The 17,674-nt window shown below is 42.9% G+C and overlaps 1 protein-coding gene across 1 annotated transcript in view; it reads right to left on the reverse strand.

Annotated features, from left to right (window-relative positions):
* LOC146383991 (carboxyl-terminal PDZ ligand of neuronal nitric oxide synthase protein) overlaps positions 1-17,117 on the reverse strand; it is a 61,799-nt gene extending 44,682 nt beyond the window's left edge. The window contains exons 1-2 of the mRNA XM_084935622.1: positions 16,577-17,117; positions 14,778-14,849 (exon numbers count right to left, since the gene is read on the reverse strand). Coding sequence (XP_084791748.1) covers positions 14,778-14,849; positions 16,577-16,681 — 177 coding nt within the window. The 5' untranslated portion in view covers positions 16,682-17,117. The remainder of the gene's footprint in view (positions 1-14,777; positions 14,850-16,576) is intronic.
* Between the last annotated feature and the right edge of the window lie 557 nt (positions 17,118-17,674).

Here is a 17,674-nt window from a genome sequence, read left to right on the forward strand (position 1 = left end):
TGCCACAGGAACACAGTTCTTTGTAAGACAAAGATATTGTTAATAGACAAGTATGAGCCTATATTGGCCAATCACAGAGTGGTATTAGCAGTTATTGTGGATAATACACGCTGACATGATAAACTGGATAAACTCACAGTTCACAAATGGTGAGATCATCCAGTAGACTGACTTAGACTATTGTTTAAAACACTCTCAGCACTGTATGTAATAGAGTATGCATCAAAGCTGGGCAGATTATGTTTATAATCAAGCTTTGTCTAGTTTGTGAACTGTTCAATGATCCAGTGACAACGGCGTTTCTGTTTAAAAGAAAGAAGAGCTCTGGCATCCCTACTAAACATCCGTTGGTGCCACAGACATCAAATTTAGGTGAGTTCACAAATTTGCGAGTAAAGGACAAAATATTCAACTGAACTCAATTTTATTTACATAGCGCCAAATCACAACAGCAGTCATGTCAAGCCACTTTCTATTGTAAGGTAAATGCCCTAACAAAGAGGAAACCCCAACAATCACATGACCTCCCTATGAGCAAGCACTTGGTGACAGTAGGAATGAAAAACTCCCTTTTAACAGGACGAAACCTGTAGCACAACCAGCTGGAGGTTCAGGAAGGGGCAGCCATCTGCTGCGACCGATTGGAGGCGAGGGGAAAGAGAGAGGATAAAAGATGCACTGTCGAAGAGAGCAAGATATTAACAATAATTAATCATTTTTAAAAGGAACGTTGTGCTCACCTTATGCTAAACAAACGTTTTACTTGAAGTGAACATGAAAAAACTGAGAGGTTTGGTGCTACAAAGTATTTGAACAATTTGATATATGTTTGCCACAACCTAACATATATATTATATGTTAGGTTGTGGCCTCAAAGATATCTATGTTAATACAAAATCTCCCACTGAACATCATTGTTTGAGTATGACAGACTCTGGTTTTCTGGCTCTGCCAATGTGCGATACAGTAACTGGAGAATTATGCTAGATTGCTTTTAGTTTGATCGCATTCACTGGCTTGTGGGTGCCATCAGAGGTACATATGAGTGGGAACAATAAGTAATGTCAATCTGGCACCTTCAGTTATTAAGTTATTAAATCTGATTGGCAGTTTTATACATCATTTTATAATTTCTCTTGTGCTGCAGGCTGATTCTACCAGCTGATGCCAAGCATACATTCAAATCAGAAAGCAGTGGCACCACAACGTCTTGCCTGCACACGCTCCTCACATGCTTTATCCTCTTTACATCAATCCTGAGTACGTGGATCCAGATGTCAATAAAGCTACTTTCAGAACCTAGCTTGTTACACTTTTTCAATGGGCAGGTTATTTCAAACAGCTGAACAAATATCGCCATGCACATAATATTACATTCACATGATTATTACATTTTCAAAGGTAAATAGTATTGCTCAGCAAGTGACATGATACTGGAAATTTAAAGTTTTATCTATTATTAATGAATTGTTGTTGAAATAATAACAAACATAATATTTGTGTGTTATTCCAAGGCTACAATGGACAAAGGAGTGCATTTGCAATAAGGTGGTTAAGTTTAAGGCGTGGAATATCTTACAGCTACTGGTTGCGGTGTCCATCATCAGTGTCAGGTTAGCTCAGAATTTATAGATTTCAATTTAAGCTGATGACACTTTGTAGTGTAATGTGCAAATTCCACCTTTATACTAACTTTATACTGGCCAGGGTCTGGAAAGCAGTCGTGATAGCTTATGTAAGATCTGCTCATATATCCACAAAGAGCAGTAAGCCTCAGAGTCCCAGTATCACTGGTCAGGTGATCATAGCCTGTCCACAAAGAAGAAACATCTACTAGAGCTCATTATACTGTGGAGCAGCCGTGGTGGGTCATCTAGTCATTGGAAGGTTGCTATTTTAATCCCTAGCTCCAGTCTACATGTTTACATGTGAATTATCCTTGGGAAAGATGTTGAACCCTAAGTTTCCACCCATGTGAGTGTGTGAGTGAATGTTAGACAAACACAGAATAAAGTGCTTTGTGATTGGGTGAATGAGGCTAAAAATAAGGTGCCTTTTACTTCAATTAAACACTCGAATGTGTTTTCTATGTATCAGTCCATAATACACATAAATTTGGGACTGCCTTTTGAAAATGCACAGCTTTTAATTCAATTAGATTTGCATAGCAGGTTTAAATGCAACTTAAAACAAGGTATATATTAATTGCAAGTAGGGCAGGGCAATATGGCCAAAAATATTTATCACGATATACATTTGAAAATTTGCGATAACGATATAACTGACGATATAATTGACACTAGACAAAATACTTTACAACTCCACAACTTTATTAGTGCAAAAAAAAACCCATCAATGTATTTTCACTTAAATAAGCAGCTGTTTTTTATGTGCATTAAAGCTAAAAATTTAACAGTGCAAATGCAAATTCCTTGCTGACAGTTCAACCAAAAGGCATTTCCAGTGGAAATTGGTCGACATATCCTCAGCATAACCATGTATAATATCCACAAAATTTAAGAGGTTATACGCACACAATACGGTAATATTATGTTGAAGCACAGTACGTCTCACTCCGCGAGGCTCCTGACTACGATAGCCGTAATGCTCCGACAATCCATCAAGCGGTGCGGCTTCGTAGTATCGTACTAAAACATTTTTTGACAGATTTTTGAGCGCCGTGTGCCACATAAAATTGGGTCGAGGTCAGTAAGCACAACTAGAATTCCTACATAAGGCACACCGGATTATAAGGGGCACTGTCGATTTTTCAGAAAATCAATTGATTTTAAGTGTGCCTTATTTCCTGCTTGCATGCTCTACCAAAAATTGTGCTTTGTTGTGTATCTGACGGACGAAAGCCAAACCAGTTCCACACCACTGAAGTTGCACCATTTTTACAAACCAATTCTGGTTCATCTGTTTCATTCAACGATCCGCTTTCGCCCTTCTCATTCTGCATCGCCGCCATGTGCATATGTAAACATAGGCACTGCAAATGCGCGTTTTACCCATATTCTATTGCAATATTTCATTTTCTTATCATTGCCCAACATTATATTGGTATTACCGTGAACGGTATGATATGGCCCAGCTCTAATTGCAAGCCAGTCCTATAAATCCATATAAATACAAGTTAAATATCACTGTCACAGACAAAGGTTAAAAGAGCTCAGCTTTGGGAAGGAAAGAGATGGTGACTAAGATGAGGTGAGATGAGATAAGGAAGGAAGGAAATAATTTATTGCTTGACTGACTGATGAGAACACTGAACCACATTCATGTCAGGAGGAGTGTTGGTTCACCTGAGTTGATGAGTTCAATTCAAACTGGAAATTAGCCATGCTTTAGCTGTGTCTCCAAATATGGAAATCATAAATTTGCTACATTAAAGGTATCAAGACATCCCAAGTAAGCAGTAGGAAGCTGTTAAAGGAGCAAGAGTAATGTGTAACTAACTGATGGAGGTACGTTTGCATCAACCTGAGCTTAATCCTTAACTGCTTTGTGCATATTTGAACCACGGCACATCTGAGACAGAAGAGGAATGATGAGAGGGAGAGTAGTACGGTAGTAAAACAAAAAGAAGATCAGGGTCTTGGGGAGCCGAATGGGGGGAATAGAAGATTGAGACCTTCAGGCTTTATATGTAGCACTTTGGAAGAAGATGAGAGAAGTGAAATAAATGTGCAGGCGCGCACACCCACACAAACGCGCACGCGACTCCAAATCACATTTAGAAGTAGGGCATCCCTGGGAGGGTCCGGGACGGGCGTGGAGGCTTGGGGGTCTGGGGGTGCTCCGCCCCCCGGTCTGGGGTGCTGGCCGGGCCTTGGGGGCTTGGGTCCTGGCTGTTGTGTCGCCGGAGCAGTGGGCGGGTGGGTGCAGGGGGGCTCAGCCCCAGTGCAGGGGACCTCTGGTGCATCGGCCCAACTAGGGGGCTCTCTAACTGGTGGGGAGGTTGTTACATCTTTGCAGGTGGTCTCCTCACTACAGGAGCTCACTCTGCAGGTGGGGGGAGAGATATAGGAGAGGGGGAGAATGAACTCAACCTGGGTGTCTATTGTCTTGTGTAGTTTGGGAGATGATTGGATGATGGGGTGGGTGCAGTTTTCTCTGGGGTGGAGTCGGGTGGGCTGCCCCGGACTCTGTGGGGCTGGGCAGTGCTGCTGCTGCGGGCCCCGGTCCGGATGGGCCTGGGCCTCCTTGTCCTGGTGGGTTCCAGAGCGTGGGGGTGCCTACTGGGGTCAGCGGGGGAGCTGGCCCCAGGGAGGGGCCGCTTGCCCCTCCCTTTCTTCCCTCCCCATCCTCAGCTGCCTCCCTATTCCCGCTCTACCACACCCACCCACACACGCAGGGCTTGGGGTGCAGGTATGTCACCAGGGTGCAGGGGAGGCACTCCCCCTCTGTCCCCTTCTGGCCGCCTGTGCCTCAATTTTATTCTGCAACCTAGACATCCACATTACTCACACTCTCACATAACACATACATATAGGGCCTTGGGGGTGGGCACGTTTTACAGCATCCAGAGGATGGTCGTTGTACTCCAACCCACCTCTGGCGCTGGTGCCCTACCCTCAATTTTAAATGCATTTAGACACTGAGGGTTTTCGGGAGGAGCCGTGCTGCTCTCTGAGAGGAAGCTAGTACCATGCTCTCCTGAGTTTTAAATGCACTTTAGAACAGCACACAACAACATTATATATGAGCGGGCGTAGGGAGGTTTGAGGTCTTCACTCACCCCGGTTCTGTTAGCCGTCAGGGCTGGGGGGCTGGGAGGAGGTGCTGGCCGTCAGACTGGGGTCTGGGATGCGGGGCCTCCCTGCTACTGCAGATAAGGAGGTGGTCCGCTTGCCTCCACCCCAGAGAGAAGGGTTACATCTCCTGGGTCTAGGTGCGGCTTGCCCCTTTGGGGGCGGGGGTACCTGGACCTGGGATATAGAGTATGTTTGGGGAGTGCGACTGTCTGTGGAGTGTCTATTTGTGTCTGTCTACACGTTGGGTGAGTGCCGAGTATTTGGTTGTGCATATGGGGGTGGGAATGCACGTCTGTGTCCGCGTGTGCCTGTTTGTCTGTGTCTATATGTCAGGTTGGGTCTTAGACTCAACCTCTCTGGGTACATCTCAGGCCCTCTAAAGGACGGAGGCCTATCTCCCCTCACCACACTCCCTGCCGGTGGCTGATGCCCTTAGACGTTGGTGTGTTGGTGGTCCTTGTCATCTGGGGCTGGGCGCTCATGCATGTACCGGCTCACTCCTGGTGGCCGATTGGCGGGGCCGGGCGCCTGTGGCCCGGCTGGGCTCCTTCCGGGGGGTGGGATGCCCTCAGGCCTCTGGGCCTGAAGCTCGGTCCTCTCTGGCACAGCTGGCTGCCGGCGGAGCCCGCGGGCACGCCACTGCAACCCCCTCTGCCCTCTGCTCCGTAGCTGCGGGGTGACCTCTCGTTTGGGGCTCTACTCAGCTCTTCCCAGGAGGGTGGCACGGTCCCCCCCCCCTTTGGTGGTCCTCCTCGGGTCCTTGTACTCTGGGGCCTCTGGATATCTGGGGCCTGGATCTCCTCCATACCTGCTTCATACCCTGGTGGACGGGGCTATGGCTCCCCACACTCCCTAGCAGATCGTTACATGGAGAAACCTTTGGAATACAAGCATGCTGATCCACACAGGTATGCACACAGGTGTACACACGGGTGTTCACAGACGCGGACTACACCTTTCTTGGCTGCTGCCTCAAAGCACATTGTGCGCTGTCTATCTTGCGTGCTGCACAATATCGTTTATTATTTAGTATCTACTGTTATCTACTGCTAGCTAGTTTATTGTGATGGTGCTGTTTTTATTATGTTGATCTTTGTTGTTTGCTTTCTCTTCTGTTTTTTTTCTCCATACAGGTGATCCAGGCGTTTTGTTTGTTTGTTTGTTTGTTTTTTCCTTTCTTCCCCCCCTTCTCACCGTCTCTTCTCCCCTTTGGTTTTCTTTCTCTCCCTCTCTTTCTTTCATTCTTTCTCCCTGTCCTATCCCCCAGTCACGTCTGTCCCGTTTGTAGCAACCAAAAATAAAATAAATACATAATTATAATAAAGGTCAATCAAATGGACCAATATGGCAAGGCCATGATGATCCACTTGGTAAAATAAATCCGCTTGGCATCTTTCTTGGCCTTAAGACAACAATTCTGATGGCTAAAGATCCAAACGGGACACAAAAAAAAAAAAAAAAAAAAAAAAAGAAGTAGGGCAGCCTATCCTGCCAGCTCGAAAGCCTGCAGCACTTTCCTCAATCATTATCCAACAAACGATACTAAAGTACGATAGGCCGAGTTTTATCTGCCTACTCATGCTAAGGAAGAATGCTCCCAGGCAGAGAAGCACAACTTCCAAACATGGCACGTATATTTTAAGTAATATGACAAACGGACATGTGGTCAAATAGACTTTTTTGTTGCGATTATGAAAAAAAGACTTTTAACCTTGTGTGTCTTTAAAAACTGCAGGCACATTATAGAAAACAGAGTGCTAATCTGAATATAGAAAACAGCACATTCACAGTTTGTTCTACAATCTTTCTGACTCATCTTTAAAAACATTCATTACACACTTCTCAGTCTTAACTGTACTCTCCTCCACATCGAAGAAGAAAAACAGGTTTGTGGAATGCTTATTAGTTTGTTAAATAAGACTGAAATAACACATTTACATGAATATTTAAACTCTTGGCAATGACACAAGTTAGACTGGCACATCCTGCTTCTCTCAATGCTCCTTTAAATCAACTTAACTGTAGTTGAGTTTTGCCTTATTTAAACTTTTGTGGACATAATTGGAAAATACGCCATAAAATTGAATTCCTACAGCACTGAATTAGCATATTGTTCCTGCTAAAAACTGTTGTTTGCCTAGTGAAGACTGGGATGGAAATCCAATTGAGATACTTTGGCATGACCCTAAGCAGGCCATTCATCCTTAAAAATACTCAAATGTGGCTGAATTAAAAAATTATGTGAAAAAGAGTGGGCCAAACTTTCTCTAAGATAAGATAAGATAAGATAAGATAAGATAAGATAAGATAAAACTTTATTAATCCCTCGGGTGGGTTCCTCTGGGAAATTCTGTTTCCAAAAGCACAACTCTACAGAGTTGTGAAAGACTCATTGCCAGTCATCCCAAAGGCTTGATTGCAGTCCTTGCTGCCAAGGGTGAGACAACCAGTTATTAGGTTTTGGGGACAATTACTTTATCATACAGGGCCAGGTAGGTTGGGATAGCCTTTTTCCCTTAATAAATCTAATATTAAAATACGTTTGATGATCTAAATGTAAGTGTGACACAGGGGCACAGCACTGTACAAAGTATTTAAACTGAGCTCAACCTTAAACAGCAACAGCAGTCACCACATGTCACTGAACCATGCTACTGCAGGTAACCATTTTTTTCATTATGAAAAAAATACAGTTTTAAAAAGTCAGTGAAGAACAAGACAAATTTTACGAACCTGTACCTGTCAGATGGTGTTCATCCCCGTTTCTCCTTGGAGAGTTGCACATACGCAGACTGGCTGTTCTGTCTATCTCAGCACAATGAGTGTTTTAGCAAAGGGGGTAATTTGGTCATTTGTACTGTCCTGTCCACCTAGAACTGGTGTCTTTTCTGGCAGGAACCTGGCATATGTGTTCCAACAATACACAGAAGCATATCCACTTGCTGGTTCGTTGACTTTAGTTGTGTTTGTACTCAAGATTAGCTACGGCAGGCTTTGTGGCAGCATTAACAGTGGAAATAGGCAGGCTACAGGACCGCTCAGGTTCTGGCTATACACTTTCAGAGACCATACCACTGTAATGTAAATCATTTTATATCTAAAAATACTTAGAAAACACACTCCAAATAAGTTTAACTGGTTAATATAATAAAACCTGAACTGTGTGCTGAGGTACAGAGTCTAATGGACAGTGAATGCCTATGGAAAACTGTGCTTTCAGGCTGTGCAGCAGGATTGAGTTCATGGTTTTAGAAATGTCTTTTCCGTTGCTTCGGGTGAGTGTAGGGACATCAGAGTATATAAGACTTGACTAATTGTGGCGCTGAAAGAAAGCATAGCCTTAGGGATGATGATGAAAGGAGAAGCTTGTGTGTCTGTGCATGTGAAGCTGGTACTGGAGACAGGGACCACTTACTAGCCGTCTGTCCAACCATGTGAAGAAAGACTTGCTGTCCCTTTAGGATATTTATCTACCCCACACACCAGGAATATACACCACACTATCAGACAAAATCAAATATTACATAATATCTAGTGCTCACTTGTGTTGCATATTTTGAATGTGGAATAAAGTTTCCGTGAATTAATTTCCAGTGAACGTTACAGTGAAGCTGCTCTCATGAGCACTTCAAACTGTTGAATTTTTACTACAAAATCAACCGAATTCCACTGAATTATACAATCGGTGGATTTTGTGAGGAGACAAAGCAAATCTGGATGAATGCTTCACGTCAGGGTCAGCTTTGGTTCATTCTGAATGATGGTTACATAAGACGAGGATCAAAGGTACAAATAACCTTCAGAATAAAAAGGTTTGATTGTGACAATTTAGAAACAAATTAGTCTCTCTCTCCTCTGCTCCACATTCTGCCTTGTTTCTCAGCATCCTAACATTCTGCTATTAGTTTTTGCAAACTGCAGTACTGAATACAACTTTTACAAAGGATAAAGACAACTTGTCACATCAAAATAACCAGATGCTGAAGAAAAGAATAGCATTCATCCTGTCAGTTTGAGTATATTTAAAAATTTTGTTGGAATGTGTTCATTTGATTGATTTAAAATATATTTAGTAGCACGTGTAATACTAAGAACTGTGGCATTACAAAGGTATCGGTACTGTCTACTAGACTAATTGCACAGTGACTCAAGCTTGGTGACATCAACTTTACAAAATATAGATTTTCTATAGCTAAAATTCTTCTGTGCCACTTTTTAGTGTTACCAGGCTCAAACGCAGCAGGTCACGAATTGTAACTTTTTACTGTTAATCAAGAAGACGGTACCACTGATCACCCCGGGTAAACAAAAGATGAGTGCACCCTTTCAAAGCTGAGATCACGTCTAATCCGCTACACATATAGGTCACCGACTATGCTCTTGTACATCTGCCATTAAGCTAGCATGAATACAAAGTACAAAAAAAACAATAACCTCTCATTATTGTCCATGCCTCTCTGGAAACAGAGTATCCCCCCCATTCACACGTGGTGACCAACCACCCCCACTTTGCTGTAGATCTACAACTGCCTGGAATTAAGCTGTGCTTTCATTTCTCCCCCGGCTTTCTGGGACATGCAGGGTGTGTAACTGTTTTGCAAAACTGTAACTCAGGAACTGTTCATGTTGAGTCCTGACTGCAGTTCAGTCATACCTGGCCATGTTATGTGATTATCTGAAGTGTTTTAATCTACAAGAGGCTTTGAGCGAAATGCCTCATTTATGAACGTCACACTCATTCACAGGTGCTATGACTAAGTGGTATGTTTAGGAGCCTTCAGGCACAGGAAAACAGTTGTTATGGCTAGTTGCCAAAATTTGACCTTTAAGAATTAATGGACGATGGAAACAGACTGGAAGGAAAGGAATACTAATATTTCAGTGATTCTCTAAATTATTTGTGCCACTGCCAAATAAGTTGACCAGTATCACAGTGATGCAGTATGTTGTATGACAACTGAGTGAATGAACAAGAAGAATTAAAGAAGATGGTTAAAAACAAACGCACATGCTTTCGACTGCAGATTCCTTCAATTTGTCTGATGACTTGATGGTTTTTGACATAGACTGTATATAAAAGATAGCCAGATCTCCTGGTTCTGGTGTGTTGAAGTATCAGTGTCTTCAAAGGGCTCCAAAGAAATCATTTGAGCGAAGCTGATAGTTGACAAATACTAGCTAGCTTTTTCTTGCTATCATACAAAATATCACAAATTCTAGAACAAATGCTAATTCATCCTAGATAACTTTCGCCACCGTCCTTTTGTGCAATCAACTGCAGATCAGTTTATATTGCTTGTTATAATATTGTCTTGGAAATGTTTCAAAAAGGTACAAAACACACAAAAAAAAACTTGTAGACTTCCAGATAAATGGCTCAGACTTGTGCAGGTGTAGCATAGACAGATCTCAGTTAGTGGCCATGGACCTGCAGTATCTATGTTAAGCACATGCTTTTGTTATGAAGGTGTAAATGAGCTGAATGGAAGTCTGTAGGATTTGAGTCATACTTGAAACCAGCCTCACGTGGTGTTTAGAAGTACTGCGGTTTTTGGGGTGTCCTTTTGTTAAACCCTGAAGTTGCAGCTTGATAATTGTTGACAAAATCCTGGGCTGCTGGGAGAAACTGGAAGAAGTAATGCCAGTACTACACACCAATATTTACTTATTCAACAATCAGTTACTGTCATGTCAAAAAACCAAAACAAAACAGTTGTTCTACCTACAGTCAGAGTTATGTCTGACTATAAAATAGGCATGATAAACAAAACTCGACAAAGTAAAACTAACTCGTGTAAAAAGTTCTGCTGTACCCCGTGACAGGTTCATCCCCCTCGACAGCCCAATATCTGCATCTGACACAATCATGACAGTTCTGCAAGCTCTCAGAAGACTAACAGAATCAGCGAAGCCAAACTAAAACAGCAGGAACCTGGAAAAAAAAAAAAGGCATCCTTCCTTCTCGCATGGCAGACAGGGGCTCTTCTCATGAGATGATCCAGACAGACGCAGAGACAAATGCAGAAAGAAAGAAAGGATGTAAAAACCTGACTGTTGGCAGTCTGGGAAAGGAAGATGCATCCTGAAAGACACGTGCGGGAGGCTTAAAATCCCATTAGGGCCGATCAAAATTCAAAGAGAAGCATGCGTAGCCTGCCCTCAGCCTAAAATCTATTCCTGTCAGCACTGAGTAGATACCCAGAGATGGGCTAAATCGAGGCAGTCTATTTTGGTAGGGGAAGAGTGAGGGTATGGAAAGAAAACAGCAGTGGAGAGGGGGGTGAGGCGGGTCGGGGGGAAATGAGAGAGAATAGCCTCAAACTTGTTTTTCTTTGTAGAGAGTCTGTGGCCTCCTGTAAATAGCACACGTTTGTCTCCCAAAGAAATTCCATCACATACACACGCCCTTTTTCTGAGGCAGTGAGCCGTGGAAGACCGCAAATCTTTCCGTGTGGATGCAGCAACACCAGCCTTTGTTATTCTGTCTCGTTAATCGATTGTGGAGGTTGTTAGAATACAAGAGGTCTCACTATTATAGAGCACTCAACCTCACACACACACACACAGACTCGCAAACTTTCTATGTCACTGGTCACACTGAATGAAGCAAATTCAGACAAAACCAACACAGTATGACCAGCCAGCCATAATGGGAGGACGTCTAACAAAAAAAGCGACTCTGAAAAGATCCACAGGATACAAAATTGTGTCTATTCACTTTCTCTCCGTGGGAATGGCAGGTGTGTGAAAAAAAAACAAAACCCCCCCCCCAAAAACTAGCACGACTCCTGCGTTCTGTCAAACCCAGATCCACTGTTTATACAAAGATGATGGTCTGTGCTGTCTGCCCTTCCTCTCTCCCTTCTCATGTTTGCGCCTGCTTTCTCACATCCACTGAGACCAAAGAGATTAGCCGAGGGATATGAAACGACTACGGCTCTGCCAGCTACCGCACAACCCTGCTAGATTCCAGGACTTCCTTCTCCCAAGTCTTTCTCCCGCTGCCATCAGTTCATTCCTCACTCTCTTTAATCATGCTTCGCACCGCGGAGTCTCTGCTCAGTGCCTCAGCCAAACGGTCGCGCATTAAATTAAAGACGAGCCTCTTTGCTTTTGTAAAAAAGGATGAGGTGAAAATCAGGAAGGCTACTCAAAATACATCTATATACAGCTAATTACATTTCACTTGGAAAACAGACCTAAAACATAAACTCCAGGAGTATTTGGCACATCTGTGTTGACTTTATTCTTTTAGGCTGCTGCTTTGTTTTTGCTGACAAAATCTACATAAAGTAAACAAGTTTGATTAAAAATGGTAGCTTTCTCTAGAAGGTCTGGTGAGCAGGCAACCATCTGTACGTCACACAACTCGGTTCCTCTACAACTGTTGTGGATGCTGGAATACGCTGTTGAGCTTAGAGCCCGACTGATATATCGTTAGGGCTGATATATTGGCCGATATTAGCTATTTGGCAATATATCAGTATATAACAGCCGTTACATGCAAATTTCTAAAGTTAAGAAGTGGTGATGTTGCATAGTTTCTCCACTGCTGGCAACATAGCAGCTGGGCAGAGTCTAAACATATAATCCATGTCTTGTGACAATAAAGCAAGATTATTTTTAAACTGCATTCTTATATCTTAAGTATTTCTTCTTCAGTCACCTTTCTCACTCACTGTGTGTTAATAGACCTCTCTGCACTGAATCATATTTGTTATTAATCTCTGGCTCTCTTCCACAGCATGCCTTTTATCCTGGTTTCCTTCTCTCACCCCAACCGGTCGCGGCAGATGGCCGCCCCTCCCTGAGCCTGGTTCTGACGGAGGTTTCTTCCTGTAAAAAAGGGAGTTTTTCCTTCCCACTGTCACCAAAGTGCTTGCTCATAGAGGGTCATATGATTGTTGGGTTTTTCTGTATGTATGATTACTACCTTACAATATAAAGCACGTTGAGGCAACTGTTGTTGTGATTTGGCGCTGTATAAATAAAACTGAATTGAATTGAATTAACAAGGCCTCAAAAATAACTACACATAACAAATTCTAGAGAAATGATTATGCTTCACGAGTCTAAAAGAAAAAATATTGGCCCATATTTTGGAACAAATATGTGTATCAGTCTTATGTGTGGTTTACGCCTGAATGGGGCTAGTGCAAAGGCAACCTCGTGGACAGCCTGTCTACCTGCAGAGAGTGTTTGTTGTCAGATGGAGGCGGCATCAAAACTATGTTTGACGATTGGTCTCTGGGTGATTCCTGCTTGTTCTACGGTTGTTCTGTCAACCATCTGCAGAGAAGAGCGAAGTTCTAAAAGAGCTGAAGTGGGACTGGGTGTTAAAACAAGGAAAAGCGTCCGCTGTTCTATAAAATGGATTTTTGATCTTTGATTACTTTTTTTTCTATGCAATGAATTGAAATAAGTGCAAAAGAATAATAATCAGGTAAATAGGGTGGTACAGTGGTAACGTGGTGAGCACTGTTGCCTCACACTATGAGGGTCCTGTGTTCAGCTGGGTCCTCTCTGTGGGGAGTTTGCATGCTTTCCCTGTGCCTGGGTACACTTCCATGCATGTTGATGCATGTAGTTGTGAACACATGAAAAAAGCTATAAAAATGATACCAAATTGTTTGACAGCCACACTATCATATTTACAGTCATCAGGAGACTATTTGACACAAATCAGAGCTTTAATAATTTCCTATTACGTCATTTTTTTAAAAAAAATACACTAATAGTTGCAGCTTTAGCAGCTTTCTTTGGCTCTGAAAGGAAGTGAATATACAGATATGCACAACCCCAACATGTATGCATCCGAATGAGAGCACACTCTTAGACATGAACATGAATAAGCACTAATGACAAATTGTGTATTTTTATATGGGAGCTTCATAAATACATAGTAAACAGATCTCACTGTGTTGCAAGTGTTGTACATTTTTGAAATGTACAAGATGATCTTTTTCTTGTAGCAACCAGCAGCATCTTCCCTCCTTGTCTGTACCTGCAGCCTGTGCTGTATCACCCTTATGATCATGTTTACTCTACACCTTTATTGATTTACAGGTTTGCTGGAATTGTGGTAAATTTAGAGGTGTGTTATCTTCACCCTCCAACAGCTTTCACAGGTTTGTAGAGCAACCCTGCTTTTTCCAGATGTAGGGTTGCATTATGTTTATACAAATGCGGTTGTACAAATGTTTATACAAATTTGAAGTTCACACTATTGCAGTGTTTTAAATTTACCCGAAAAGGGTAAAAAATAGAACCCCCAAGAGATGCTTGCATGAGTATCCTTAAATCTTGTGCATTTTTCAGGGGGGTAAATACACATTATGACTTTTTAGCAGCTCACACACACTCGGCAAAAGCTAAGAGCTTTGTCATGTTTGAACCAAGCACATCTAGTGAGTCACACTTAGATTACAGGACCAGCCTGGCTGTCTGATTTGGCTTTGTGTTAGCTTCCTGATGAAACCGCCGGCCTTCTGGGGCAAAGATGATAGTAACAATGATATGATTTTATAGCTAGGAGGGGGGCGGAGAGGGGGGGGGGTCATCATCTTATACTATAAAGCTGATTTGAGGAAAAAAAAACCAAAACTATCCGCTCAACAGAATGCAAAAATCAAAAGCCACAGACTGAGTTTGTTCAAAGGCAGTCACAACATGCATGTATACGCTGCCTCCCCATTTTTCAAAGAGGCAAAGAGAGCCACACAATCCACCTCAGCCCTTTTACTTTTTCATCCTTGCATTGTTTTCCCACGTCAGAAGCCGTGACACGCTGTCCGGGCAGCACATGCGTCACTGCCTCCTCGGAACAAATACCTTCTGACAACAGCATGCTCTTTTTTTTTCTACTGTGTGTGCGATTCTCCTGTTATTGTAAAGGTAGTTTCTGTCCTCCATCAAGGCCCACTCACCGCTGGACTCACACACTGATGAGTGTGTAAGTCTGTGTGTGTGTGTCTTTGCTCCCAGGCTTAAACATAGGATGACACTGTCTTTGGATCTTACCCTGATTCTCCTCATGGCTGCCACGATCTCCATCCGACTGTTGGGCCTGGGCACGTCAAGACTACCCACGTACTGCAATAAACACGCAAACACACATACACAAAGCATCAGCGTCAGATATTATCCCATGGAAAACAGCTGCACAATTAATATTCCTTAGCCACAAACTGAGATCAGTGTATCCAATTCCTCGTGCTTCTACTCCCAAAGCCATTCTGCCTTCACAAGATTAAATGTGCAATTTCTTTTTCCATTTTCATCCTTGGAAGATAAACAGCCTCCCGAAGACAAGTGTGTGTGTGTGTGGGGGGGGGTTATCAAACGGCACCAAAATTAGGGATCACTTAGACTGTTCACTTCAATAAAAGAAAAAAGCCGTCTTCACCAAGCCTCCAACATGTGATACTGCTCACCCCCCGGGCATCAGCAACTCTAGCAGGTTTTCACTACCGGAGAGATCAGCTAACACGGCCAATCACAGATTTTCTTTGCAAAGTGTCAAACAGGGTGTCTCTATTTAAGACAAAATGTGTTTAATGTATGACAAAAAAACCCAAACAAAGCAAAGCTATGCCTTTTTAATGAGCTCTTTGTGGCTTGCATATATTTGAATACGCGCCTGTGTAATTAAGGGGCTCTGGGGACAATGACGCCTTTGATGTCTCTATCATTTTACAGTAAACTGTCTGAGAGCTTCAGCAACACTGGCCTTAATTTATTGTTTACTTGGTAAATAGGATTTTCCTTTTTTTTTATTTAATGACTCATTGTCTTGTGTAGATTCTGCAGCTCACGGTGTTTGAATTTAGAAATGCATCATGCATATGTTTCTTTTTGTTTGTTTGTTTGGTTTTTTGGGGGGAGGGATTCATCTTTTATATTTTACTGTTTTTATCTGACTGAAAAGTGTTGTATATTCACAGTAAATATCAGGTTTGTGCTGAGGAGTTATGGGACACTCAGCGAAAGAAAGGAACAGTGACATCACCCTGCTGCTGAGCAGGCCCAGTGAGATACAAGATACAAGCACCCATGTGAATGAACTTTGGACCAGAAATACTCCCTTTTTTTAACCCTTTCGGTTTGCTGATCAAACGGAACAACAAACAGACCCAAAATACAGTTAAAGACGCACGTGCCTATGACTCACACAGCGATTGTTCCATCAATATGACTTTGTGCAAAGTGCCAGATATTTGCTATTTTCAGCTTCTTTCCTGTTTCACATGAACGGAAACCGAAACTTTTGAAGTCCTGCACTGCTGATCTGACAAAAACAGCGGGATCTAAAATCACTTCCACATCTAGAAAACAGATTTTGTTTTAATTATCTGTTCGCATCTATTGCAAACCATTACTGCTATTATTGGAAATAATCTAAAAAAAAAAAGAAAAAAAGAAAAAGCAACCAATGATAAAAGCAATCACGAGCTGCATCTCCACTATAAAAGCAATCATTAAAGCGGAATACTGTCTGGTTTCTTCGCGATCACCTTAATAATTCAGCAAGTTGGGAAAAGCCCCCAAATGCACTCAAAGCATCAAAAAATGATCATCTATCTTTATCGGCTTTTAGACATCGAGTCATCCCACATCGGCTCTGAGTCCTGTCTTTAACATTTTAGACTTTAGATGTATGCGTGCACTAATAAATGTGTGAGGTTGAGGACCCGCAGGCAAAGCTACCATGTGTTCAAACTTCAGCCCAGTGCACCTGCCGCTCCAGCAGCACACAGCAGGCTCATGTAACTCTGAAAACACTGCATATTAAGGAGGTTCGGGCTCTCTCCGGACTTCACCTTGGCTTGGAAATATATCCCGTGCTGGTAAGCCTCCTCGTTGTGGAGCGGCACCCTCGAGTCCGCCACATCATCCACCAGGTTGTACCTGTTCCTGGCGGGCATCGCGGCTTTCCTGACCTCCTTTCCCGGCAAAGTAAACACGGTTCAACCGCTAAACAAACCGGGCTGGAAGCGCTACAGTTCCCATGTGTGCGCACGGCCCGGCTCCAAGAGCGAATTCCCGGCGGAAACGCGGTCCATCGTCCCCGCTCCGAGCGTCAACAAGGTCCCGGGTCCTCAAGAAGGACAAAACTGCGCGCCTCTTTTTTTTCCTGATACAAAACACCGACACTTGAGCGAATTCTTCTACACGCAGTAAGCCTCTGACATACAGGAAAACAACACGGATGTCTGTTTCCCACCGGGGAAATCCAACGCTGTTTCGCTCTGCAGGTGATGTTGCCTGCTGGCTGTGCTTTTTTCCCCCCTTTTTTGAATCCCGTCCTGTTGGTGGCAACGCTGCCCTCTCTCTCTCTCTCTCTCTCTCTCCACAAAGCACAAAGCAGGTCCCTCACTGGAGTGAAGTTCCCAAGCATGACGCAACCCAGGAGCTGGGAGGAAGGCCGACGACTAAGTTGGTCCTCCCCTGGGGACATGAACCTTAGAAACCTTTGGAAACCGAAGGTGGGTCTGCTGCAGAAATAAAACTGTAATTAGCTGCTAATCACATCTGGACTAGAATCGATCACATTTACATTTTGATCTTAAGTGGGTCGAACCAGCGAGACTGCCCGTTCTGTCAGTCTGAAGAAGTTCAATTATGCGTTTAATGCCTGAGATATCTTAAGGGGGAAAAAGGTGAGATTTCATCTGTATTTCTCAGTTCTTCTACACCCGCTTCTCATCGCTCATTGAATTTGACTGATAATATTCGCAGCAGGTGTCTTCTACATGATAAAGAAATGCTAATGTAATAAATGAAAAAAAAAAAACGGTCGGTCTTCGCGACTAAATTTCAAGGAACTTACTGTGAACTCTTTGTTAAAATAAACGAAATTTCTATTGTAAACATTTAAAAAAAAAAAACATGTCTATTTATTCCTTATTTACTCTGGT

Source organism: Perissodus microlepis, chromosome 7 (assembly GCF_051167445.1).
Source record: "Perissodus microlepis isolate ML-2025 ecotype Zambia chromosome 7, ASM5116744v1, whole genome shotgun sequence".
Taxonomy (NCBI): Eukaryota; Metazoa; Chordata; class Actinopteri; order Cichliformes; family Cichlidae; genus Perissodus; species Perissodus microlepis.